The sequence below is a fragment of the Somniosus microcephalus genome, chromosome 11 (genome assembly GCF_052327205.1).
Source record: "Somniosus microcephalus isolate GS21.2 chromosome 11, FLI_Smic_1.0, whole genome shotgun sequence".
Classification (NCBI taxonomy): Eukaryota; Metazoa; Chordata; class Chondrichthyes; order Squaliformes; family Somniosidae; genus Somniosus; species Somniosus microcephalus.
The window spans coordinates 43,281,494-43,308,977 of record NC_140997.1 but is presented as its reverse complement, the minus strand read 5'-3'; the positions used below and the strand labels follow the sequence as shown (position 1 = coordinate 43,308,977).

Sequence of the window (27,484 nt, the reverse complement as noted above, 5' to 3'; positions counted from 1 at the left end):
GACCCACCAAGGTGTGCGTCACTGCGCTGGTGCTGGGTGCGCTTAATTCTGCTGACGCTGCTCTCTCAGAGGTGCAGCTTCCTCTGAGGAGTCTTCCGGCTCTTCCTCCTAGACAGTAGGGGAGGGGGGGCTCTCGACGGTCCTGTGGGGGAGTAAAGGCATGAGTTAGACATGTGATATGAACGTAGCAGGCACATCGAATTGTGCAGATGATCAGAACTCAATCTGTATGAACATCAGATGCCATATCAGTCACTCATGCAATCTAAATGAGAGGGTTGCAAATCTATTCTGTCACCAGCTTGCTCTACTGTGCCCGTCTGACCGTCCCCCACTTCCAGATCCTCAGCATCTGACGATGTCAAGAGCAGCCTCCTCAGCGGTGGTCAAGTGGGCAATCAAAGGTGGCTCCCCTCCTGTCCTTCCCTTCTCCCTCTTATTGTAGGCTCTCTTTTCCTGCAATGAGGGACACAAGTGGAGTTTGAGTGAGAATGTTGGAGTGATTGTGGAGAATCCATAGCATAGATGTTTAGAGGGAGACAAAAATGGAGTGAGATGCCAATACCAAGGGCCCTCCCTGTGGGTTGTTAGTTGTTGTCATTGCATAACAGTGACAGCGAGTGTGAGGGGTGCATAGTCGAATAGTGAAGTGATTCTGTCCATAGAGAGAGAGGGATGGTTAAGAGTGCAAGGGATGTAAGCGTAAAGTGGGATGTGCAGGAGTAGGTTGACAATGCAGAGTGATGAGAGGCGATGGGGAGCAGAGTGAAGGTAAGTGTGATATTATACTCACTTTTGCTGAGCGTAGCAGATCATTGATTCTTTTCCTGCACTGAACCCAGGTGGCGCTCACCTCCTCAGCAATTTGCAGCCAGGCTGCCTTTGTGTGTTGAGAAGGATTCCTCCGTCCATTGGAGGGATACAGTACCTCTTGGCGCCCTCTCACTCCCTCCACAAGAACATGGAGGGAGTCATCATTAAATCTGGGAGATGCCTTGGGTCTTGCAGCAGTCATTTTCAGATGTGCCACAACGAAAAGCAGCAGGAAAGGATGGATCAAAAACAAGGCTGCATGGGCCCCTAAAATACAGCTGGCTGAGAGACGTCAGCAGAGGCGAGCAGCAGACCCGAACCCACTGATTGGGCCGGGTAGCGCGCACGATGGGCTTAATCAGACCACTTAAGCTAAAATCTTAATTCCAGGGCGGCTGAAACCGGCAGCGGGACCGGAACCCGCCAAACATCAAAGCCGCCTCCACACGGAAAATCGCGGCCTTAATCTTTTGTTAAACAAACTTTTTTTGTTTTCCTCAGCTTTTAGCTTCGAAACATTCACAGGCTTTTTTTTTAAAGGGACACTACACTGAAAGTAGAAAAGGGACAGAATCTTTCCTTTTCTCCTTTCTTTATTTCATCATAGACTAATCTTATCCTTTTTCCCATAAGCCAATTTTCAATTTCTGATGTTTTCAGAGCAGCTGAAGGCAATTAATTATGGAAACTAGATTAAGCTGGTTTTCCTGTAGCTGGGCTCAGGAAGTCTCCCTTGTTTCAGGGCCTATAAAACAGATCTTGAAGGGTGATTTTGCACTGATTGCAGTTTCAACAGAGTGCTGCGAGTTGGGTGAATCAGAGTTAGGTGAGGAGTGGAAGGAAGAGCTCCCTTGCTTCGCCTTTGTATTTCCTAACTTTTCACCCTGTAGGAGGAGGCCGGTGTCGGGAGCAGCAGGAGAGTAGTGAGTATTTAAACTCACTTTTGTGGGCTTTTTCTCAAAGACCGGTCAATCTTGCAGGCCGTCGGTGGCGTTCCAGAGCCACGCCACGATTCAAAAAGTGACACGGGCAAGAGGAAGCAGCTGATTGGGTGAGTACAGCCAGGAGAATATTTTTACTACTCTATAGTTTGACAGTTAAGGTTAATAGTTTATAATGTTTAGAAGGTCTTAATTTTTGTGCTTCTACTTTCTAAGGCCTCTGTTGTGTATCGGCGAGTGCAAGTAATCAAGGGCCCTTGAGTATATCATTTAACTGTAGTGTAATTGGTGGTATTGATTTAATTTAATTTAAATTAATTGAAGGGTAAGTCATGACAGCACAGCTCGGCTCTGTGGCATGCTCCTCCTGCACTATGTGGGAAATCAGGGACACTTCCTGTGTCCCTGACGACCACGTGTGCAGGAAGTGTATCCAGCTGCAGCTACTGGCAGACCGCATTGCGGCGCTAGAGCTGTGAATGGATACATACTGGAGCATTCGCGATGCTGAGGACGTCGTGGATATCACGTTAAATCAGTTGGTCACACTGTAGGTAAAGGTTGCACAGGCAGGAAGGGAATGGGTGACCGCCAGGCAGTGTAGTAGGTGCAGGCAGGTAGTGCAGGGGTCCCCTGTGGCCAACCCCCTCTCAAACAGATATACCAATTTGGATATTGTTGAGGGAGATGGCTTATCGGGGGAAGGCAGCAGCAGCCAACTTCCTGGCACCGTGGCTGGTTCTGCTGCACAGGACGGGAGGAAAAAGAGCGGGAGAGCTATAGTGATAGGGGATTCTATTGTAAGGGGAATAGATAGGCATTTCTGCAGCCGCAAACGAGACTCCAGGATGGCATGTTGCCTCCCTGGTGCAAGGGTCAAGGATGTCTCGGAGCGGTTGCAGGGCATTCTGGCGGGGGAGGGTGAACAGCCAGTTGTCGTGGTGCATATAGGTACCAACAATATAGGTAAAAAACGGGATGAGGTCCTAAAAGCTGAATATAGGGAGTTAGGAGGTAAATTAAAAAATAGGACCTCAAAGGTAGTAATCTCAAGATTATGACCAGTGCCACGTGCTAGTCAGAGTAGAAATAGAAGGATATTTCAGATGAATACGTGGCTAGAGGAGTGGTGCAAGGGGGAGGGATTCAAATTCCTGGGACATTGGAACCGGTTCTGGGGGAGCTGGGACCAGTACAAACTGGACGGTTTGCACCTGGGCAGGACCGGGACCGATGTCCTAGGGGGAGTGTTTGCTAGTGCCGTTGGGGAGGGTTTAAACTAAAATGGCAGGGGGTTGGGAACCTGTGCAGGGAAACAGAGGAACGGGAAGCAAGGATAGAAGCAAAAGACAGAAAGGAGAAAAGCAAAAGTGGCAGTCAGAGAAATCAAGGGTTTAAATCAAACATGGCCAGAGTAAATAATAATTCTAAAAGGACTAAGAGTGTTAAAAAAACAAGCCTGAAAGCTTTGTGTCTTAATGCGAGGAGCATTCGTAATAAGGTGGATAAATTAGCTGTGCAAATAAATGTAAATGGATAGAATCTAATTGGGATTACGGAGACATGGCTCCAAGGTGACCAAGGCTGGGAATTCAACATCCAGGGGTATTCAATATTCAGGAAAGACCGGCAAAAAGGATAAGGAGGTGGGGTAGCATTGCTGGTTAAAGAGGAGATTAACACAATAGTAAGGAAGGATATTAGCTCTAATGATGTGGAATCTGTATGGGTAGAGTTGAGAAATACCAAGAGGCAGAAAACGTTAGTGGGAGTTATATACAGACCCCAAAACAGTAATGCTGAGGTTGGGGATGGCATTAAATGGGAAATTAGAGACGCGTGCAATAAGGGCACAGCAGTTATCATGGGTGACTTTAATCTACATATAGATTGGGCTAACCAAATTAGTAACAATACTGTGGAGGAGGAATTCATAGAGTGTATACGGGATGGTTTCCAGGACCAATATGTCGAGGAACCAACTAGAGATCAGGCCATCTTAGACTGGGTATTATGTAATGCGAAGGATTAATTAGCAATCTTGTTGTGCAAGGTCCCTTGGGGCGGAGCTATATAATATGATAGAATTCTTCATTAAGATGGAGAGTGAAGTATTTGACTCAGAGACTAGGGTCCTGAATTTAAATAAAAGAAACTACGATGGTATGAGGCGCGAGTTAGCTAGGATGGATTGGGGAACGTTACTTAAAGGGTTGACGGTGGATAGGCAATGGCAAACATTTAAAGGTCGCATGGATGAACTACAGAATTTGTTCATCCCTCTTTGGCATAAAAATAAAACAAAAAAGGTGACTCAACCGTAGCTATCAAGGGAAATTAGGGATAGCATAAGATCCAAGGAGAGGACATATAAATTGGTCAGAAAAAGCAGCAAATCTGAGGCTTGGGAGCAGTTTAGGATTCAGCAAAGGAGGACAAAGGGATTAATTAAGAGGAGGAAAATAGAGTATGGGAGTAAGCTTGCAAGGAACATAAAAACTGACTGTAAAAGCTTCTATAGATATGTGAAGAGAAAAAGATTGGTGAAGTCAAGCGTACGTCCCTTGCAGTCAGAATCCAGGGAATTTATAATGGGGAACAAAGAAATGGCAGACCAATTAAATACATAGGTTCTGTCTTCACAAAGGAGGACACAAATAACCTCCCAGAGATGTCAGGGAACATAGGGTCTAATGAGAGGGAGGAACTGAATGAAATCAGTATTTGTAGGGAAATGGTGTTAAGGAAATTGACGGGATTGAAGGCCGATAAATCCCCAGGGCCTGATAATCTACATCCTAGAGTACTTAAGGAAGTGGCCCTAGAAATAGTAGATGCATTGCTGGTCATCTTCCAACAATCTATAGACTCTGGAACAGTTCCCAAGGATTGGAGGGTAGCTAATGGTAACCCCACTATTTAAAAAAGGTGGTAGAGAGAAAACGGGGAATTATAGACCGGTAAGCCTGGCATTGGTAGTGGGGAAAATGCTAGAGTCCATTATAAAAGATGTAATAGCAGAGCACTTGGAAAACAGTGACAGGATCGGACAAAGTCAACATGGATTTACAAAAAGTAAATCGTGCTTGACTAATCTACTGGAATTTTTTGAGGATGTAACTGGTAGAATAGATAAAGGAGAACCAGTGGATGTAGTGTATTTGGACTTTCAGAAGGCTTTCGATTTGGTCCCGCATAAGAGATAAGCGTGTAAAGTTAAGGCACATGGGATTGGGGGCAAGGTACTGGTTGGCAGACAGGAAGCAAAGAGTTGGAATAAACGGGTCTTTTTCTGAATGGCAGGCAGTGACTGGTGGGGTACTGCAGGGCTCGGTCCTATATATTAATGATTTAGATGAGGGAACTAGATGTAATAGCTCCAAGTTTGCAGACGACACAAAGCTGGGTGGGCGCGTGTGCTGTGAGGAGGATGCCGAGAAACTCCAGTATGATTTGGACAGGTTGGGTGATTGGGCAGATGCATGGCAGATGCAATATAATGTGGATAAATGCAACGTTATCCACTTTGGCGGCAAAAACAGGAAAGCAGATTATTATCTGAACGGCAATAGATTGGGAGAAGGGGAAGTGCAACGAGACCTGGGTGTCCTTGTGCACCAGTTGCTGAAGGTAAGCATGCAGGTGCAGCAGGCGGTTAAGAAGGCAAATGGTATGTTGGCCTTCACAGCGAGAGGATTCGAGTACAGGAGCAAGGATGTCTTGCTGCAGTTGTACAGGGCCTTGGTGACACTACACCTTGAGTATTGTGTGCAGTTTTGGTCACCTTATCTGAGGAAGGATGTTCTTGCCATGGAGCGAAGATTCACCAGACTGATACCTGGGATGGCAGGAATGACGAATGAGAAGAGATTGGGTTGATTGGGCTTATATTCGCTGGAGTTTAGAAGAATGAGAGGGGATCTCATTGAAACTTATAAAATTCTAACAGGACTAGACAGACTAGATGCAGGAAGGATGTTCCTGATAGCGGGGGAGTCCAGAACCAGGGTTCACAGTCCAAAGATAAGAGGTAAGCCATTTAGGACAGAGATGAGGAGGAATTTCTTCACCCAGAGTGGTGAACCTGTGCATTCACTACCACAAAAGGCAGTTGAGGCCAATTCATTTAATATATTCAAGAAGGAGTTAGATATATTTCTTAAGGCTAAAGGGATCAAGGGATATGGGGAGAAAGCAGGGACAGGGTACTGAATTTGGATGATCAGCCATGATCTCATTAAATGGCGGAGCAGGCTCAAGGGGCCGAATGGCCTACTCCTGCTCCTATCTTCTATGTTTTCTGTTTCTACTGAATCTCATTCTGTACTGATTACTGCCACTGGGAATCTGGGAGAGTAGGGTGGGTGTCTCCCAAACCACCGGGGCACATGTGGGGGGTGACTGAGTTGAGTTTGCGATAGTCAATAGTCATCCGGTTTTCTAACTGGCCAAACTGGGGACCTGGTCGTGAACATGCCTTTGCGAACAACACCCTGCTTTAGCTCCAAGGGAAAGGATCCTTGTATAGTCGTCTGGGTTGAATTGTCAAAGCCCGATAGAACTTGGGGCACGCCCTTTGTAGGGTCAGGGTGGGGATCGTGAATGATGGTGGAGAAGGAGTCGGAGTCGACTAACGTTAATTGTTGATGGCCTCCGGAGTCAACAGTGTGGACTACTGGTCTCCCACCACCATCGTATTGGAGAGGGGAAGTTACCTCCACCTGAGAGGCCTGTGGGAGTCACAGGGGAGGTGGAAACGAATCTGTCGACTCGGGTTGCTGATGCGCTGCAACGACTGGTCGGGCTCCCAGTCCGATGGTCAAAGCCACTATGGCTGCCTCTATTCTCCCTAGTCGCTGTTCGACCCGATCGGGGTCTGCTTGCCTTGGGGGGTTGTTGTTGTATTGACGGGCATAGTGGCCTGAAGTGGCCGAGGTAGCAGCGCACCGAAGTACTTTTCCCTGGAGTCCTAGATGGCCCTGACTTTTGGTTAGGCAGCAGGCCCTCAACAGCCGCTACTGCAACCTTGGCAGGTGTCCTAGCGATATTGGCATGGGTCTGATCCCAAGCAGTTCTGGCATGGGTGCATACTTGTTCCCATGGGGTGTCTTTGGAGACATAAACACCCAGCGCGTTATGGACCAGCGGTTGGAGGCCTTTCAAAATGAGGGTTTTGAAGCCCAGGTTATTGAAGTAATCCCCTCCACCGCCCCGGTGTGTAGGAAGATGGCATGGAGTTTATGTGCAAAGGCATTTGGGCTTTCGGTAGGACATTGATTTTCACCAGCTCATAGCTAACTCCAAACAATGTCCTCCCCCCCCCCCCCCCCCCCCTAGTGTTTGGCATAGTTCTAACTCACTCTCACCTATTGTACCCCCCCTTAGTATGTCCTGGTCCATTTCTTGTTTTAGTCGTGAGGAACATGCATCCAGGAGGACCTGTTTGAGGTCGTCCCCTTCTAGTTCTAGGTGATTATAAAAATCCTCCACCACTGCCTGAAGTCGAGGGGGCTGGTGTCCAAATTCACTGCCCCCAGGTTACATAAGAACATAAGAACATAAGAAATAGGAGCAGGAGTAGGCCAATTGGCCCCTCGAGCCTGCTCCGCCATTCAATAAGATCATGGCTGATCTGATCCTAACCGCCAATCCACTATGACAGGACTATCTCCTGAATCTAACAGCATTAGACACACGAAAACAGGAGCAGGATCAGGCTACACGGCCCCTGGGCCCGCTCCGCTACCCACAGGGCCATGACCTATCCGAACCTAGACTCATGTCCAAATTCCTGCCCGCTCCCCGTAACCCTTAATTCCCTTTTCTACTAGGAAACTGTCTATTTCTGTTTTAAATTTATGTAATGATGTAGCTTCGACAGCTTTTTGGGGCAGCATATTCCATGGACCTACCACCCTCTGAGTGAAGTAGTTCCTCCTCATCTCAGTTTTGAAAGAGCAGCCCCTTATTCTAAGACTATGCCCCCTAGTTCTAGTTTCACCCATCATCTGGAACATCCTCCCTGCATCCACCCGATCCAACCCCTTCATAATCTTATATGTTTCAATGAGATCGCCTCTCATTCTTCTGAACTCCAATGAGTAGAGTCCCAATCTACTCAACCTCTCCTCATATGTCCATCCCCTCATCCCCGGGATTAATCGAGTGAACCTTCTTTGTACTGACTCGAGAGCAAGTATGTCCTTTCTTAAGTATGGACACCAAAACTGTATGCAGTATTCCAGGTGCGGTCTCACCAATACCTTGTACAACTGAAGCAATACCTCCCTATTTTTATATTCTATCCCCCTAGCAATGAAAGCCAACATTCCATTGGCCTTCTTAATCACTTGCTGCACCTGCATACTAACCTTTTGAGTTTCGTGCACCAGGACCCCCAGATCCCTTTGTACTTCAGTACTTTCAAGTTTCTTGCCATTAAGATAATAACTTGCTCTACGATTTTTCCTGCCAAAGTGCATAACCTCACACTTTCCAGTATTGTATTCCATCTGCCAAATCTCTGCCCACTTACTTAGCCTGTCTATGTCCCCTTGCAGGTTTTTTATGTCCTCCTCACTCACTACTTTCCCTCCCATCTTAGTATCATCTGCAAACTTTGACGTGTTACACTCGGTCCCCTCCTCCAAATCGTTAATATAGATTGTAAAGAGTTGGGGACCCAGCACTGACCCCTGCGGAACACCACTGGTTACTGATTGCCAGTCTGAATATGAACCATTTATCCCAACTCTCTGCCTTCTGTTAGATAGCCAATCCTCTATCCATGTCAGAATATTACCCCCAATCCCGTGATTTTTTATCTTAAGCAATAATCTTTTGTGTGGCACCTTGTCAAATGCCTTTTGGAAGTCTAAATACACTACGTCCACTGGTTCACCTTTATCCACCCTATATGTTACTTCCTCAAAGAACTCCAGCAAATTTGTCAAACATGACTTCCCCTTCATAAAACCATGCTGACTTTGTCTTATTAAATTATGATTATCCAAATGTCCTGTTACTGTCTCCTTAATAATGGACTCCAAAATTTTACCTACCACAGATGTTAGGCTAACCGGTCTATAGTTTCCAGCCTTCTGTCTACTGCCCTTTTTAAATAAGGGTGTTACATTAGCAGTTTTCCAGTCTGCCGGGACCTTTGCTGAGTCCAGGGAGTTTTGGAAGATTATTACCAATGCATCCACAATCCCTACCGCCACTTCCCTCAAAACCCTGGGATGTAAGCCATCAGGTCCAGGTGATTTATCCGCCTTGAGTCCCATTATTTTACCAAGTACTACTTCCTCAGTGATTTTAATCGTATTTAGCTCCTCCCCCCCCCTATAGCCCCCTGCTTGTCAAGTGTTGGGATATTCTTGGTGTCCTCTACTGTAAAGACTGATGTAAAATATTCATTCAGTGTTTTTGCCATCTCCATATTTCCCACCATTAATTTCCCGGTCTCATCCTCTAAGGGACCAACATTTACTTTAGCCACCCTTTTTCTTTTTATATAACTATAAAAACTCTTACTATCTGTCTTTATATTTTTTGCTAATTTACTTTCATAATGTATCTTCCCTTTCTTAATCAATCTTTTTGTTATTTTTTGCTGTCTTTTAAAGTTTTCCCAATCCTCTATCCTCCCACTAGATTTGGCTACCTTATATGCCCTTGTTTTTAGTCGAATACTATCCTTAATTTCTTTACTTAGCCACGGATGGCTGTCTTTTCTTTTACACCCTTTTTTTCTCAGTGGAATATACTTTTTTTGGAATTTGTAAAATAACTCCTTAAATGTACACCACTGATCATGTATCGTCTTATCCTTTAACCTATTTTCCCAATCCACTTTACTCAATTCCGCTCTCATACCTTCATAGTCTCCTTTATTCAAGCTTAGCACGCTTGTTTGAGATACAGCCTCCTCACCCTCTAACTGAATATGGAATTCAACCATGTTATGGTCACTCATTCCAAGGGGATCCTTTACTAGGACATTTTTAATTAATCCTGTCTCGTTACACAGGACCAGATCTAAGGTTGCTTGCCCCCTGGTTGGTTCAGTTACATACTGCTCAAGAAACCCATCCCTAATACACTCAATGAACTCATCCTCAAGGCAGCCCTGCCCAATTTGATTCGTCCAATTTATATGATAGTTAAAATCCCCCATAATTATAGATGTTCCCTTATTACAAGCCTCAACTATTTCCTGATTGATACTCCGTCCAACCGAGTTGCGACTGTTCAGAGGCCTATATACTACACCCACTAGTGTTTTTTTCCCCTTATTATTCCTTATCTCCACCCAAACTGTTTCATTATCCTGATCCTTTGACCCAATATCATTTCTCTGTATTACAGTGATTCCTTCCTTTATTAACATAGCCACCCCACCTCCCCTTCCTTCCTGCCTGTCCTTCCTGATTGTTAAATAACCTGGTATGTTTAATTCCCAGGCATTGTCACCCTGCAGCCATGTTTCTGTAATGGCCACAAGATCATACCCATATGTAGCTATTTGTGCCTTTAACTCGTCTATTTTGTTACGAATGCTACGTGCATTCAGATAGAGAACTTTCAAATATGTTTTGTGACACTTAGTTCCTGCTATTGCCCTTTTTATTACTTTACCTTTTACTCCACACCTTCTACCCCTTCCTGACACGCTCTGGTTTTTAATTTCCCCACTGCTACCTAAGTCTATGACCTTCTCTGTTGTCATTTGTATTATTTGCTCTCTGGGAACCTCCCCCCCACTAGTTAGTTTAAAGCCCTCTCTACAGCCCTAGTTATATGATCCGCCAGGACTCTAGTCCCAGCACTGGCCAAGTGAAGCCCGTCCCAACGGAACAGCTCCCTCCTGTCCCAGTACTGGTGCCAGTGTCCCAGGAAGCAAAACCCATTTCTCCCACACCAGTCTTTGAGCCACGCATTTAACTCTCTTATTTTATTTGTCCTAGCCAAATTCGCTCGTGGCTCAGGTAATAATCCAGAGATTATTACCCTTGTGGTTCTGCTTTTTAATTTGGCCCCTAGCTGCTCAAACTCCCTCAGCAGAACCTCCTTCCTTGTCCTATCTATGTCGTTGGTACCAACATGGACCACGACAACTGGATCCTCCCCCTCCCACTCCAAGTTTCTGTCCAGCCCAGAGGAGATGTCCTTAACCCTGGCACCGGGTAGGCAACACAGCCTACGGGACTCTCGCTCTTGGCTGCAGAGAACTCTATCTATCCCCCTAATAATACTATCCCCTACCACTACAACATTTCTATTTACTCCCCCCTCTTGAATGGCCCCCCTCTCCACGGTGCTGTGGCAAGGTTGCTCATCCTCCCTGCAGCCCCTGCTTCCGTCTCCACAGGGAGTAAGAAGCTCGAACCTGTTGGACAAGAGCAACGGCTGCGGCTCCTCCAACACTACCTTCTGGATCCCCGTACCTGCCTCACTCGTGGTCACACCGTCCAGTCCCTGACCATGAGCTACATCTGAATTAATTAACTTCATAGGTGTGACCACCTCCTGAAACACAGAGTCCAGGTACTTCTCCCCTCCCTGATGTGTCGCAGTATCTGAAGCTCAGACTCCAGCTCATCAACACGGAGCTGGAGATCCTGTAGCAGCAGACACTTGTCACAGATGTAATCACCGTTAGCCTCAATGGGGTCTACCGGCTCCCACATCTCGCAACAGTAACACATCATCTGCTCCATTCTATGTAATTAATTATAATTTTTTTTTAATTTAATTAGATTAAATCAATCCCTCTAAATTACACCAGTTTAATGGTTAACCAACTGTCTCCCTTACAGCACAGACCCTAGAAAAAAACCGCCGAATTTAAGCTTGTAATAAAAAGAAATACTCACCAACCAATCCAAACAATCACCTACCTGCTTCCTGGTGACGTCACTCTTGGATTATTTTTTACCTCTCTCCTCTGCTGTTGATTTGGTTAGCTTTTAGCGCCCCCACTTCAACCATGGTAAGGGACCGATGCATGGTTGTGGTAGTGGTTTCTGCCTTGCTACTAGTGGTGATCGAGGAGGATGCCTCGCCTTCCAGGTCTCGGTCAGCCTGGCGCTTGGGCTCGGGTGACCACACATACTGGTCTCGTCTCCCTCGCCTCGCCATCCTTGTATGGTAGGGGCGGAGCAGAGGGAATACGGTCCCCAATTTGCTGGGATCTTTCGGTTTGATTTTGGAGACAGCAGCCACCACTGCCTGTTTTTGGCCGATTTGTGCCTGCAGCTGTTGGATTTTTTCTAAGCAGGGGCCATGGTCTGCTTCAGGGGAGGCAGTGGTTTGGCGCCGGTTTAATTCCCTTAACACTCCCTTTGCATCCTCTAACTCCTTACGCAATCTGGTGTTTTCTGCCTGTAGTTCAATATTCTGCTCGCGTATTTGACCCAGTTTCTACTGTGTACACTGCATTTTGTCATGAATCCTTTGCTCCCAGCGCAACTGGTTGAGGAGGGCAGAAAGGTTCTCTCGTCATTCACTTCTTTCTCTCCGCATCTGGCTTACTAAATCTTTTAACTCTTTAGTCTCCCTATTTAACTGAGCAGTGCACAAGTGTGCCCCGTAAGCTAACCTGTCTCGACCTCTCTAAGTTTGTTTTTCTGAACATTCTCAGAGGTTTTATCAAGGATGTAGTCATAGAAGACGGTAACAGGAACTAAGATTTTTAGGTCTGCTGTTGCGAACGTGCTGACTTTTTCTGTCAGGCTGTCCTCGATGGTATGCCAACGCCATTGTACCTGTGCTTTTACCTTTACCCTCTCCCTTCTTTCAGGGTGTCTTCTACTTAGTCTCAAGCAACGATCACGCGCGGTCGACCAAGTCCCTCCGGTCCCCACAACCGGAACCTTACAACTCCCAACTCTGTGATCTCTCTTCTGAGACCACTAAGATTTGGATCACAGGTCACACACGGATTACCCAAAGGGTCTTAGGAGTTGTAAGGCATTTTATTAAGGAGCAGCAGTTTAAGTACAACACACAATCAAGGTAGACATACGACCGTGACAAGCAGCTGGTATCGGTCCCAATCGGACAGACGGCTGGCGTGTGCGAACAGCTCTTCCCTTCCCGTCTGTGCTAAAAGTTCTTTAGATATCTCTTTTACTCTCTTTTTAGGGGTGGGCCTAGGGTACATTATCAAAGATACAGTCAACAACCTTTCTAGCACACAAACAGCAGACAGCTAGTCTGGAAACATTCTGCACTGTGGCCATGAACTTGTTACAACATCTGCAGGGAACCAAGAACATCAGCAAATTCTAAGCGTCTATCCAGTTATTCTAACACCAGTCCGAAGAGACTTTTTTGTCTCAAGTTATTTCTTCCAATTCACGATTTCTTACACCATTCGGCTCCAGACCTCATTACAGCCTTGGTGCAAACATGGACAAAGGAGCTGAATTCCAGAGGTGAGGTGAGAGTGACTACCCTTAACATCAAGGCAGCATTTGACCGAGTGTGGCATCAAGGAGCCCTTGTAAAACTGAAGTCAGTGGGAATCGGGGGGGAAATCTCTCCACTGGCTGGAGTCATACCTAGCACAAAGGAAGATGGTTGTGGTGGTTGGAGGTCAATCGTCACAGTCCCAGGACATCACTGCAGGAGTTCCTCAGGGCAGTGTCCTAGGCCCAACCATCTTCAGCTGCTTCATCAATGACCTTCCCTCCAAAATAAGGTCAGAAATGGGGATGTTCGCCGATGACTGCAGTGTTCATAGATACATAGATACATAGAAGATAGGAGCAGGAGTAGGCCATTCGGCCCTTCGTGCCTGCTCCGCCATTCGATGAGATCATGGCTGATCCTTTAATTCAGTATCCCGTCCCCGCCTTCTCTCCGTAACCCTTAACCCCTTTTGCCCGTAGAAATATATCTAATTCCCTCTTAAATATATTTAATGAGCTGGCGTACACTGCCCTCTGTGGCAATGAGTTCCACAGGTTCACCACTCTCTGAGTGAAGAAATTCCCCCTCATCTCTGTCCTAAATGGTTTAGCCCTTATCCTTAAATTATGTCCTCTAGTTCTGTTCTCACCCGCCAAGGGAAACATTCCTTCTGCATCCAGTCTGTCTAGACCTGTCAGAATTTTATACACTTCTATGAGGTCCCCTCTCAATCTTCTAAACTCCAGTGTGTACATCCCTAAACTACATAGTCTCTCCTCATAGGTCATTCCCGCCATTCCTGGTATCAGCCTGGTGAATCGCCGCTGCACCCCCTCCATGGCAAGAACATCCTTCCTCAGATGAGGCGACCAAAACTGTACACAGTACTCGAGGTGTGGTCTCACCAGTGCCCTGTACAGCTGCAGCAAGGTATCCCTGTTCCTGTATTCTAACCCTTTTGCTATGAAGGCCAGCATACCGTTTGCCTTCTTGACCGCCTGTTGCACCTGCATGCTCGCCTTCAGTGACTGGTGTACAAGAACACCCAGGTCTCTCTGTACTTCCCCCTCTCCCAATCTATTGCCATTTAAATAATAATTTGCCCTCCCGTTCCTGCACCCAAGGTGGATAACTTCGCACTTGTCCACATTATAGTGCATCTGCCATTTATCCGCCCAATCGCCCAGTCTGTCCAAATCGCTCTGGAGCTTCCTGGTCTCTTCCTCTGAGCCCACCCCCCCTCCTAGTTTAGTGTCGTCTGCAAATTTGGAAATGCTGCATCCGACTCCCTGATCTAGGTCATTAATGTAAATTGTGAACAGCTGGGGGCCCAGGACAGATCCCTGTGGTACCCCACTTGTTACTGCCTGCCATTCAGAAAATGAGCCGTTTATTCCAACTCTCTGTTTTCTATCTGACAGCCAGTTCCCTATCCACGCCAAAACTTTCCCCTTTATCCCATGAGCCTCAATTTTCCATGCTAATCTTTTATGTGGGACCTTATCGAAGGCCTTTTGAAAGTCCAGGTACACCACATCTACTGGCTCTCCCCCATCTATTCTACCAGTTACTCCCTCAAAAAATTCCAATAGATTAGTCAAGCACGATTTACCCTTTGTAAATCCATGTTGACTCTGTCCTATCCTGTCCCCATTTGCTAAGTGCTCCGCTATTTCATCCTTAATGATGGACTCCAGCATTTTGCCCACAACTGATGTAAGGCTTACAGGTCTGTAATTACCTGCTTTTTCCCTACCCCCCTTTTTGAATAGTGGGGTAACGTTAGCTACCCTCCAATCCATCGGCACTGTTCCCGAGTCTAATGAATTCTGAAAAATCATCCTTAGTGCATCCGCTATCTCTAGGGCCACCTCCTTCAGTACCCTAGGATGCATGTTATCAGGCCCTGGGGATTTGTCCACCTTCAATCCCTTTAGCTTCCTTAACACCATATCCTTAGAGATATTGATTTGCGTCAGTTCCTCCTTTGCCAATGTCCCTATTTTTCCCGATATCCCAGGGAGGTTTTTTGTGTCTTCCTTCGTAAAGACTGACCCAAAGTATGCATTTAGTTGATCTGCCATTTCCTTATTTCCCATTATATATTCCCCCGTATCTGACTGCAATGGACCAACTTTGGTTTTCACCAGTCTTTTCCTTTTGATATATTTATAAAAGCTTTTGGAGTTCAGTGCCATTCATAACTCCTCAGATAATGAAGCAGTCCATGCCCGCATACAACAAGACCTGAAATACATTCAGGCTTAGGCTGCTAAGTGGCAGGTAACATTGCGCCACACAAGTGCCAGGCAATGACTATTTCCAACAAGCAAGAGTCTAACCACCGCCCCTTGACATTCAACAGCATTACCATTGCCGAAACCCCCACCATCAATATCCTGGGGGTCACCATTGACCAGATCTCAACTGGACCAGCCACATAAATACTGTGGCATCAAGAGTAGGTCAGAGGCTAGGTATTCTGCAGCAAGTGTCTCACCTCCTGACTCCCCAAAGCCTTTCCACCATCTACAAGGCACAAGTCAGGAGTGTGATGGAATACACTCCACTTGTCTGGATGAGTGCAGCTCCAACAACACTCAAGAAGCTTGACATCATCCAGGACAAAGCAACCCGCTTGGTTGGCACCCCATCCACCACCTTAAACATTCACACCCTCCACCACCAGCGTACCATGGCTGCAGTGTGTACCATCTACAAGATGCACTGCAGCAACTCGCCAAGGCTTCTTCGGCAGCACCTCCCAAACCCCTTACCTCTACCACCTAGAAGGACAAGGGCAGCAGGCGCATGGGAACACCACCACCTCCAAGATCCCCTCCAAGTCACACACCATCCTGACTTAGAAGTATATCGCCGCTCCTTCATAGTCGCTGGGTCAAAATCCTGGAAGTCCCTCCCTAATAGCACTGAGTACCATCACCACATGGACTACAGCGGTTCCAGAAGGCGGCTCACCACCCCCTTCTCAAGGGCAATTAGGAATGGGCAATAAATGCTGGCCTAGCCAGCGATGCCCACATCCCATGAATGAATTTAAAAAAAGGGAAGCTAAGTAAGCACATAAGGGAGAAAGAGATAGAAGGTTATGCTGATCAGGTTAGATGGGTGGGAGGAGGCTCGTGTAGAACAGAAACGCCGGAATAGACCAGCTGGGTCAAGTGGCCTGTTTCTGTGCTGTAGACTATGTAATTCTATGTAATATGTAATCTGGCTGCGCTTAATGCTGATGCTGGGTGCTGACATTGGAAGAATTCAACTCCCCAGCACTAACATCTCTCAGCCTTAAGTGCAAAAATCTGAAAACATACATAGCACAGGAAGGACTGCATGCATCATAAAACATTCACAAATAATTTTGCAATTATGTTACAACCTTTTAGCATCATAAAAACACAACTTACAACAATCCAAAATAAAAGTCAAATAGATGCAGAAAATCTCACTTGACCATCTTTAATTTTTTTTTAAATCGAAATTACAGGTCTAGGAACCAAATTTTCAGATACACATCATCAATCATTTTACAGCACTCACCGCTGTATGCAAATTTAGCCGAAAATGACAACTATATTATACCAGAAAGTATGTGAAGACCCAATTAATTCCAAACAGCATTTTAGCCAATAAAATAAGACGGCAGGAGTTTGAGATGTAAAAATTAAATTGCAACATTTTAACTGAAATTTTGCTTGTGCTTTTTTATTAAGATGGCCCAAATATCTTTTTTTTTAAAGTAAAAAATTTGCTTTCACCAGCAATGACCGCTTGCAGGTCAGAAGAGATAAGCAGCTACAGAATCTTTTTGTATAGCTGCACTTTTCGCCCTGCCCATTTACTACTTGTGAAGAATAACCTCTGTAGAGTGAAAGTGAGGGGCATCGTTCTCCTTAAAAGACACAAAAAAGTGTAACTTCTTCATCTCTTAGAAAAGGTTTGGTGTACAAAAACACAAAAAAGAACCAGTCTGTGTAAAGGTCACACCCCACTGAACAATGACCCAGACTGGTGATTCCCACTGTGAATACAGCTGTCTTTCTCAGCTCCCTATTCTCCACTTTTCTGTTCCTGGAGAGTTTCTTTTGCACTTGTGACAGATCGTTCCAGTTCCTGCTCATCTTCCGCGGCTTTGCTCTTGCGTTCCTTTTCTTCCGGGGGCTCTTTCGAACCTTTGCAGCCCTCGTTCTCAGAGGGAAGAGCGCAGGCAGTTTTTTTCCATTTTTCCTCAATGTCATTTTTTGCCACTTCTTGCAGGTTGTATTTGCGGAAAAGTATATAGTCCTGAACGACGCTCGCACAGCAGACGCCTTTGATTATTTCCACAATAATGGTATACTCGGGGTTATTAAGGTCCACTTTGTTTTCAGCATTCAAATGTATTACTACCCCTGAAAAGTTACAAGCCGAGTCATTATTCCTTCCAAATACAGAAAAAAACAGAACAGTAAACAAAAGCTTTCCCCAAAAGATACATCTGGTGAGTTAAGGAATATGAACAGATCTACAATTTCACCTAGCAACAAATGTACCACACACAGTAAACCATTCTGCTTATTTACAGTAAGTCTAAATGTCAACATTTATTAAATTCTAACCAACCAAAATTTTACTTCACTTCAAACTTTTATTGCTCTGCAATGGCATAAATAGAACAATTGCTAGGTCAACAGCTTTCCAAATTAATATGGGACTGGGTTTAATTAAAATACATATTACATCAATATATTAAATTCCAGACAAGACTGGCAAAGTGTTGCAACATTGCTGCTCTTTTGTTTCTCCAAATGTGTTCAGTGCTATTACAATGGAAAATATTCAGGGTGATTAGCACACATAGATCTTCAGCCCTACCAAGCTGAAATGGATGCAGGTTTGAGTCCCATTCCACTCAGTTCCTGATACGAGCTATGGTCTACCTGAGGGGGGGGGTAGGGAAAAAAACAAAGGGGAAAGCCAAGTAGGCCCCTAGCAAGTACTGGCAGAGGGTTGGGAGGGGACAAGCACTGGCAGGGCTTGGAAGTAGGCTGTGTGGCCGCCTTCTTGGCTATAATGTGTCAGGCCAGGCAGACAATGAAAACGGAAACATTTACACAAAAAGACAGTGGGAGGAATTTATCCAGAAAAATGTATGGGAGTTTTAAAAAAACTAAAAATATTCAAATAAAACCTACAAGTCTTCTCAAATAAAGAAGTCCACATCTTGTCTACAATATGGTTCCACTGCTAACTTTCATCCACATATAAAACCAATGAACACCTTTATTATATAGAATAACTTGGTATCTACCTGCCAGAGCCTTGATGACATCATCTCTGCTCATGTGACTATTATTCCTGGCTTTGTAAACAATCTGGAAAGTAGCCTTTTTAGGAACTTTGAACCAGGGTTCCAGGAAAGTCTCAAAATACTTCGGGATCTCCTCCATGAAAGCCTTGCACGACCCCGACACTGGCAACATCCTCAGAATAGCTCGGGTCTTCTTCTTCTTGGTTGTGTGCAGATCCTTCAAAATGTGATGTACTAATTTGTCCGGTTCTGTTTTTAGAGAAAAAAATCCATTTAGATTCCCAAGTGCAGTGACCCCAGCTTTCACATCATAAATGCTAGCAAGAGTTTCATTCAAGTCTACACAATCAGCTCCACATGTACATTTCAATTAAATCATATACAAATCGGGTGTACACCTTATATATGTACACTACATAAGCCGCTCATTCAAAATACAGAGCAAGTAGATTCAAATACTCAGATGCAACCAATACTTATTTCTTGAATCGAGGATGAAATCTTGATTGAAGTAGCGCAGAAGGTTCAGAGAAACACACAGACACCATAGTCTGAATGAAAACAGGCAATAAAATCAATGGAATATGAGGTCAAAAGGAGAGTAATGAGTGCAGAACACTGATTGATGTCAGCAGGAGTACTTAGGCACAAGGCAATAGTCCACCAACAATTCATACATGTTTAAAGGGACTGTAAAGCACAAAAAACAAATTAAAGAACTGCTGAAGTAACATCCCTCATCTAGAGAATATTGACAGGGTGTAACTTGCAGGTCTTTGTTTGAAGCGCGTTATCGGGCCACTCTTCTCTGCCAAAACCACTCACTACTGCAGGATTATTCTTGAGAGCAAAGATAACACCTAGCTTCATTTCTCCACTACCTGCCGTTTCCTTAAAGCCCTCTCACCTGACACCCCCACCCTGCCAACCTTCACCCAAAAAAAGTGAGTTCATGTACTTCTTGGTCACCGAGACCGAAAGCATCAGTTTACCTGCCTCTGCTGATTCTCCCCTTCCCCTTGTCCACTAAGACAAACTTCTCCCTAGGATCCCCCTTACCATAGCCCTGAACCCATGTCTCCCTCTAGTTTCTCTCCCATCTCCCCCCATGCTCTTTCTCAGCTCATCTCATCCGTGAGCCACGAGCAAATTGGCATATGGGTCAATAAGATCAGAGAGCTGAATGCGTGGCTCAAGGATTGGTGTGGGAGAAATGGGTTTTGATTCATGGGGCACTGGCACCAGTACTGGGTAAAGAGGGAACTATTCCGTTGGGGTGGCCTTCACTTGAACCATGCTGGGACCAGTGTCCTGGCGAATCGAATAACTAGAGCTGTAGATAGAGCTTTAAACTAAATAGTGGGGGGGGGGGGGGGTTCAAGCGAGGGGAAATTTAGAAAGTAAAAGAGAAAGGACAAGGCAATAGTGCAGAGTAGCAATATGGGCAATGAAAACCAGAGTGTGACAGGAAGGGACAGAGCGTACAAACATAAGAGTGCATCAGCAAATAAGATCAGAGTAGGGAAAAATGATAAAAAGACAAAATTAAATGCTCTTTAGCTGAATGCACGCAGCATTCGTAACAAGATAGATGAATTGATGGCACAAATAGAAATAAATGGGTATGATCTAATAGCTATCACAGAGACGTGGTTGCAATGTGACCTGAATATTCAGGGATATTTGACATTTCGGAAGGATAGACAGAAAGGAAAAGGAGGTGGGGTAGCTCTGTTAATAAAGGATGAGATCAGTACAATAGTGAGAAATGATCTTGGCTCAGAAGTTCCAGATGTAGAATCAATTTGGGTGGAGGTAAGAAAAAGGGAAAGAAGGCACTGGTGGGAGTAGTCTATAGGCCTCCTAACAGTAGCTACACTATAGGACAGAGCATAAATCAAGAAATAATCGGGGTTTGTAAGAAAGGTACTACAATAATCGTGGGCAATTTTAATATTCATATAGATTGGACAAATCAAATTAGCAAAAGCAGCCTTGAGGACGAGTTCATAGTGTATTCAGGACAGTTTCTTGGAACAATACGTTGTGGAACCGACCAGGGAACAGGCTATTTTAGATCTGGTAATGTGTAATGAAACAGGATTAATTAATGATCTCACAGTAAAGGATCCTCTAGGGAAGAGTGATCATAACATGATAGAATTCCACATTCAGTTTGAAAGTGAGAAACTTGGGTCTGAAACTAGAGTATTAAACTTAAATAAAGGCAATTACAAAGGTATGAAGAGAGAGTTGGCTAAAGTGGACTGGGAAAATAGATTAGAAGGTAAGATGGTAGAAAGGCAGTGGCAGACATTTAAAGAGATATTTCATGACTCTCAACAAAGATATATTTCAGTGAGAAAGACTGAGAAGGATGAACCAACCATGGCTAACCAAGGAAGTTAAGGATGGTATCAAATTGAAAGAAAAGGCATACAATGTTGCAAAGATTAGTGGTAGGCCAGAAGATTGGGAACATTTTAGAAACCAGTAAAGGATGACTAAAAAAATAATAAAGAGGAGAAAATAGCTTGAGAGTAAACTAGCAAGAAATATAAAAACTGACAGTAAGAGCTTCTACAAGTATATAAAAAGGAAGAGAGTAGCTAAAATAAACGTTGGTCCCTTAGAGGACAAGACTGGGGAAATAATAATGGGAAACAAGGACATGGCAGAGGCATTGAACAAATATTGTGTATCTGTCTTCACAGTAGAGGACACTAAAAACATCCCAGTAATAATAGAAAATCAAGGGGCAAAAGGGAGGGAGGAACTTAAACAATCACTATCGCTGGAGAAAAAGTGCTAGGCAAACTTATGGGTCTAAAGGCTGACAAGTCCCTTGGACCTGATGGCCTGCATCCTAGGGTCTTAAAAGAAGTGGCTACAGAGATAGTGGATGCATTGGTTGTAATCTTCCAAAATTCCCTAGACTCTGGAAAAGTCCCTGCGGATTGAAAAACCGCAAATGTAACACCCTTATTCAAAAAAGGGTGACAGAAAGTAGGAAACTATAGGCCAGTTAGCCTAACATCTGTCATTGGCAAAATGCTCGAATCCATTATTAAGGAAGTAGTAGCAGGGCATTTAGAAAATCATAATACAATCAGAGTCAACACGGTTTTATGAAAGGGAAATCGTGTTTGACAAATCTATTAGAGTTCTTTGAGGAGGTAACGAGTAGGGTGGATAAAGGGGAACCAGCAGATGTAGTGTATTTGGATTTCCAAAAGGCATTCGACAAGGTGCCATATAAAAGGTTACTGCATAAGGTAAGAGTTCATAGTGTTGGGGGTAATATTAGATTGGATAGAGGATTGGCTAACTAACAGAAAACAGAGAGTCGGAATAAATGGGTAATTTTTAGGATGGCAATCTGTAACTAGTGGGGTGCCACAGTGATCAGTGCTGGGGCCTCAACTGTTTTCAATCTATATTAATGACTTGGATGATGGAAGCAAGTGTATTGCAGCCTAATTTGCAGACAATACAAAGATAGGTGGGAAAGCAAGTTGAGGTGGACATAAAGAGTATGCAAAGGGATATGGACAGGTTAAGTGAGTGGGCAAGAATTTGGCAGATGGAATATAATGTGGGAAAATGTGAAGTTATCCACTTTGGTAGGAAGAATAGAAAAGAAAAATATTGTTTAAATGGAGAGACTACAGAATGCGGCAATACAGAGGGATTTAGGTGTCCTCGTACATGAAACACAAAAAGTAGAGAAGTCTTGCTACAACTGTATAGGGCGCTAGTGAGACACCTAGAGTACTGTGTACAGTTTTGGTCCCCTTATTTAAGGAGGGATATACTTGCATTGGAGGCAGTTCAGAGAAGGTTCACTAGGTTGATTCCTGGGATGGAAGGGTTGTCTTATGAGGGAAGTCTGAGCAGGTTGGGTCTATACTCATTGGAGTTTAGAAGAATGAGAGGTGATCTTATTGAAACATATAAGATTCTGAGGGAGTTGGATAGGGTAGATGCTGAGAGGATGTTTCCCCTCGTCAGGGAATCTAGAACGAGGGAGCATAGTGTCAGAATAAGGATTCGCCCATTTAAGACAGATGAGGAGGAATTTCTTCTCTCAAGAGGGTTGTGAATCTTTGGAATTCTTTACCCCAGAGAGCTGTGGAAGCTGAGTCATTGAATATATTCAAGGCTGAGATAGACAGATTTTTGAGCAACAGGGGAGTCGAAGGTTATGGGGAGCGGGCAGGAAAGTGGAGTTGAGGCCAAAGTCGTATCAGCCATGATCTCATTAAATGGCGGGGCAGGCTTGAGGGGCCGAATGGCCTACTCCTGCTTCTATTTCTTAACTGAGGCCCAATCCTGCTCACTTGATCCCATTCCCACCCATCTTCCCTTCTTTACCCCATATGCTAGCTGACATTATAAATGGTTCCCTCTTCCTTTTAAAAACATTTGTCCCTCAAAAAAACCTTTAACCCCTCTGTCCTTGAAACCTACTGCCACATCTCCAATTTCCTTTTCTTCAAAGTCCTTTTAAAATTGTATCACCTCCCAAATCCATGCCCAGCTTTCCTTGTTTGAGCAGAAACCTGATGGGTGGAGAGATTCAATCATAGCACTGAAATGGCCCTAACCAAAGTCACAAATTACATCCTGTGATTCTGACCATGGTGCATTATCTCTCCTTGTTCTCATTTCAGCCTTTGACACTGTGGACAACACCATCCTCTTTCAAAACCTTTCCTCCACTGTCCAGCTCAATGGGACTGCCCTCACTTGGTTCCACTCTGACCTATTCAATAATAGACCGAGTATGTCCAGCAATGGCTTCTCTTCCCACCCCCACGATGTAACTCCAGAGTCCCCAAGGATCTTTCCTTGGCCCCTCCTGTTCCTTGGCGGTATCATCTGCAGATATGGGTCAGCATCCACATCTACTCTGACAACACCCAGCTCTACCTTCCCTCCAGTGCCTCTGTTGTCAATACTGTTTGCCCGGCATCCTTTCTTGGATGAGGCAGAATTTCCTCCAGCTAAACACTGGGAAGACCGAAGCCATCATTTTCGGTCCCCAACAATTTAGGGGCAACTTAAACTACTGAGATGGCACCTTTGAATATGCCTTTTCATTTTGCGTTATTGTATCACAACACAATGAATGCAACATACACACATTTCTCCCACAAACGGAATGAAATTCAACCCAGAACAGAAATCACCAATGTTAAGAGTTCTGATGAAGACCACATTGTTGGCTCCACTGTCCAAAGCCTGGAATCGCCGGAGTTGATTCTGTGTTGATGTGCGGATCTGCTTCACTTCCTTCTTCAAGGCAGCTTCAGCATCGTCATCATCTTCCTCATCCTCACTGTTAGATTCCTCTACAAACTGAGAAAAGCACAGCAGAAATACACCTTAAAAGTCTGAACATTTCCAAAATGAAAAAGTGATAGTGTGTTGATAGCTACATGTTAACATTTATCCGCATAAACATTTTCTTTCCCCAAAATTCAGTACTCATCGCAGGAAGTACAGCAGAAAAAGTGTTTGTACAGTGCAAACCGCTCGTTATGTTTACTATAGCCAGAGACACTACTTAATATTTATATCTTAAATTTGGGAAGCATTTTGATGTTTCCATTAACTCACTCAATCCATTGCTCTAACAGAGGTTGCTAACTGACATCCACATATGCTGCACTCAGTTTTTAAAACAGGAATTTGAATTATCTGGAAGCAACTAAAATTCATTGCATCAGTAATGAAAGTGTCCTCATGTCACATCAACTGGTCTCTATTAAATGGACATTTCAATTTAATCGACAGTTTCTAAAGAGCTTTTTCCTTAGCAAGCCTGGAATATAGTTCATATACATGCCAACAGTGATTGTTATAAATGTGTTGCACCATATATCTAAAAAAAAGTTCAAAATTAGGGGAAACACTATTTTTAAGATCTCTTGCCACCACTATTCCTGTTGTAAAAAAAAATAATCTATTCCCTTTTTTTCCCCACTTTGTGAATGTTAAAATACCTGTACGTTTGCTTCAGTAGTGCTCGGTAACAACACTGTTGGAGGAGGCAACTATTCATGTTTAGATGTTAGAGCATAACAATATAAAAGGAGCTTAAATAGCCCATAAAGTTATTGAGGCACCTTGGGTTAATTACTGTGGGCACCCAATGTAGAAGTACATGTTTCTATGTATTCAGTCTCAAATTCAGTATGGGTTATCACACTGGGAAAGCACATTGGGACATTTTACTACGTTAAAGGCACTATATAAATGCAAGCCGTTGTTATTGTTGGGAAAGAATGAAGACATCACTGTTGTAACAATTAACAGCAACAGCACTGTTAATTGTTACAACAGGAAAGTGTGTAAAATGAAATCTGCGTGACAATATTTGCGACCAGTGCCTGCTCTGAGTTTCAGTTAAAACCCTTAAATGATTATGTAATCCTGACAACTCATCTTCTATCTCGTTCCTCCCCAACCCATAAAATCTGAGGTTGTAAAATCCAAACAGATCGTCAAACTCTGCAAAACCACAGTGGGAACGATTGCAGATATACTCCGATCAAACAGCATCAAAATTATTAACCAACACTAACTGCTCGTGTAGTTTCTAGACACATGGTCCTTACATTTTCAGGTGCAAGAGAGTTGTTTGGAAAACTGCAGCTAATGTGAAAGCAATTTTGGAAATAAGTGTTTCATTTTGATTTTTTTTAACCTCTAGATTGAAACCTCCAAATCCGAGTTTCGCGTTGCTTGCATGCCATCAATTTCCCAGCTCACACCCCCAATAAAGACGCGGGACCTGGCTGCACTGCACCTTCTCTGGGCCGTACAGTTGGTCCGCATATTCGTTCAGCAGACTGTACGCCTCTGCCGTGCACTTCTTCTCATTCATGTTGCAGGTGATGAGCAGCCCCTGCATCCCCACCTCCAGCTCCCGGCTCCCGCGGTGTTTCTTGGCCGCATGGCTCAAGTAGGAGCTCTTGTTTCTCCTCTTGGCTCTTGGCTCTGTTGTCATTGCTGTTCAAAAGGAAGAGAACGGCTCAAAATAGCAGAAAATGCACAACGAGGAAGATGGAACATGTGCAAACCAGCTATATATATATTTATTAAACTGCATCATTTAAATTAATTACACATAATAAATAACGCCAACCCGCACCTACCGTTTCCAGTCCAAACCACTTACTCTGCTGGGCGCCTCCTTTTAGCATCATTAAGCTGCGACACAATACAGTAAGATATAGCAGACCGCCACTGGGTCCTAACGCTAAAGGAAAGAGATTATCTGTTTTACTCCCTCTGTACTGTATTACAATTTTGCAGATTGTTATGATTGGCATTTTCTAGTGAGCTGTCCAGAATTCTCAAAACTGAAAACAAGACACCAAAAGACTGTCTTTAAAAGTCCACTTTTTCCCACCTGTCTTATGTCGTATGACGTGCATGCATTAGTTCTAAATAAGTTTGCCACATCTCCAATACAAAACTGGATGATGGCAAGACAATGACAAAATAACTGTCCGCATGCGAGAAGCAGGCTTGATAGTGTATGTAAGTGATTGGAAATGGGTCCATTTGAGCATACATAAATGTAACTCAGGTCTGCTTGTATGCACAGTGATTTTTTAAAAAGCAGTAATAAAACACAGGACTTCCATTGTCCAGTTTTCAGTTATCAAAATTACCAGGTTTACCCCTTAAACAATACAAACATTCACCTCAGCTGGCAGTGTTACGTGAATGCAGGATGCAAGTTGCTGTCGTACCTGTTGATTGGAAATCACATTTGTTGCATCTGTCAATAGATATCAGGAAAGTTGCCTAAAAGGGGAGGGGGTTGTGTATTTTCATATATTGGCTTTTTTTTAAGTCTACTTGCAGCAGAAGTCTAAATTCAAGCCAGTTATACTACCTCCAAAAGAACTGCAGACACACATGTTAAAAAGAGGGAACAATAAATCAGTGGCATCGGGGCCTTGTCTTTGATGTGCAGGTTGGTTGCTGAGTCTGATGGCAGTAGAAGCTGACTTCCAAACTATATGAAAAGTTGTACACTTTAAATCAATTCTCATGCACTACGGGATTTAAAATGGAAAAACCCATGAGTCTGTATACTGACACCTACAAGGTGACATTTAGCTTGTAAAATAGGATAAATACCATGGGACAAAACACTGATGGGTGGCAACCCTAGCTGTAAAAGTCAAAAAGGCTTTCAAAGCTTTTTATCTTCAGCAAACCAAATACCAAAATATCAAGACATGATTCCACACCCGCCTTTTATGCTCCCTCCTCCGTCATTCAGTTTTGAACTTGACAAAAGATGGGTACCCATCATCACTTGCAACAGCTTGCAATCCCCTTTTCAACTTCAGAATACACACTCATTAAAATTTAGCCCTCCGATATTCTGATCAAGCTTTCCCTGTACTTCGCATGGTCTCTTGTATTTTACTTTTTTCCAGTTACACACACATGCTCACCAAGTACAAAAATATACAGGTCAATTTTAACTTGCCAACATTATTTTTATTCATTCATGGGATGTGGGCATCACTGGAAGGCCAGCATTTATTGCCCATCCCTAATTGCCCTTGGGAAAGTGATGGTGAGCCACCTTCTTGAACTGTTGCAGTCTGTGTGGTGAAGGTACTCCCACAGTGCTGTTAAGGAGGGAGTTCCAGGATTTTGATCCAGTGACGATGAATGAAAGGTGATATATTTCCAAGTCAGGATGGTGTGTGACTTAGAGGGTAACTTGCAGGTGATGGTGTTCTCATGTGCCTGCTGCCCTTGTCCTCCTAGGTGGTAGAGGTCGTGGATTTGGAAGGTGCTGCCGAAGATGCCTTGACGAGTTGCTGCAGTGCATCTCATAGATGGTACACACTGCAGCCATGATGCACCAGTGGTGGAGGGAGTGAATGTTTAAGGTGGTGGATGGGTGCCAATCAAGCAGGTTGCTTTGTCCTGGATGGTATCGAGCTTCTTGAGTGTTGTTGGAGCT

General features: G+C 44.2%; 1 protein-coding gene across 3 annotated transcripts; it reads right to left on the bottom strand.

Moving 5' to 3' along the window:
• Positions 1 to 16,633: 16,633 nt before the first annotated feature.
• thumpd1 (THUMP domain containing 1) lies at positions 16,634 to 25,741 on the bottom strand. Of its 3 annotated transcripts, none has more exons than XM_086000571.1 (5): positions 25,644 to 25,741; positions 25,295 to 25,497; positions 23,673 to 23,841; positions 18,481 to 18,729; positions 16,634 to 17,581 (listed from the first exon to the last, which is right to left on the bottom strand). In XM_086000571.1, the coding sequence occupies exons 2-5, from the start codon at positions 25,493 to 25,495 to the stop codon at positions 17,241 to 17,243; spliced, it is 960 nt and encodes a 319-aa protein (XP_085856697.1). In that variant the 5' UTR covers positions 25,496 to 25,497; positions 25,644 to 25,741; the 3' UTR covers positions 16,634 to 17,240. The 3 variants fall into 3 exon arrangements, with proteins under 3 accessions (XP_085856697.1, XP_085856695.1, XP_085856698.1); XM_086000569.1 differs by having other exon boundaries at positions 25,640 to 25,686; XM_086000572.1 differs by lacking the exon at positions 25,295 to 25,497 and having other exon boundaries at positions 25,644 to 25,706.
• Between the last annotated feature and the right edge of the window lie 1,743 nt (positions 25,742 to 27,484).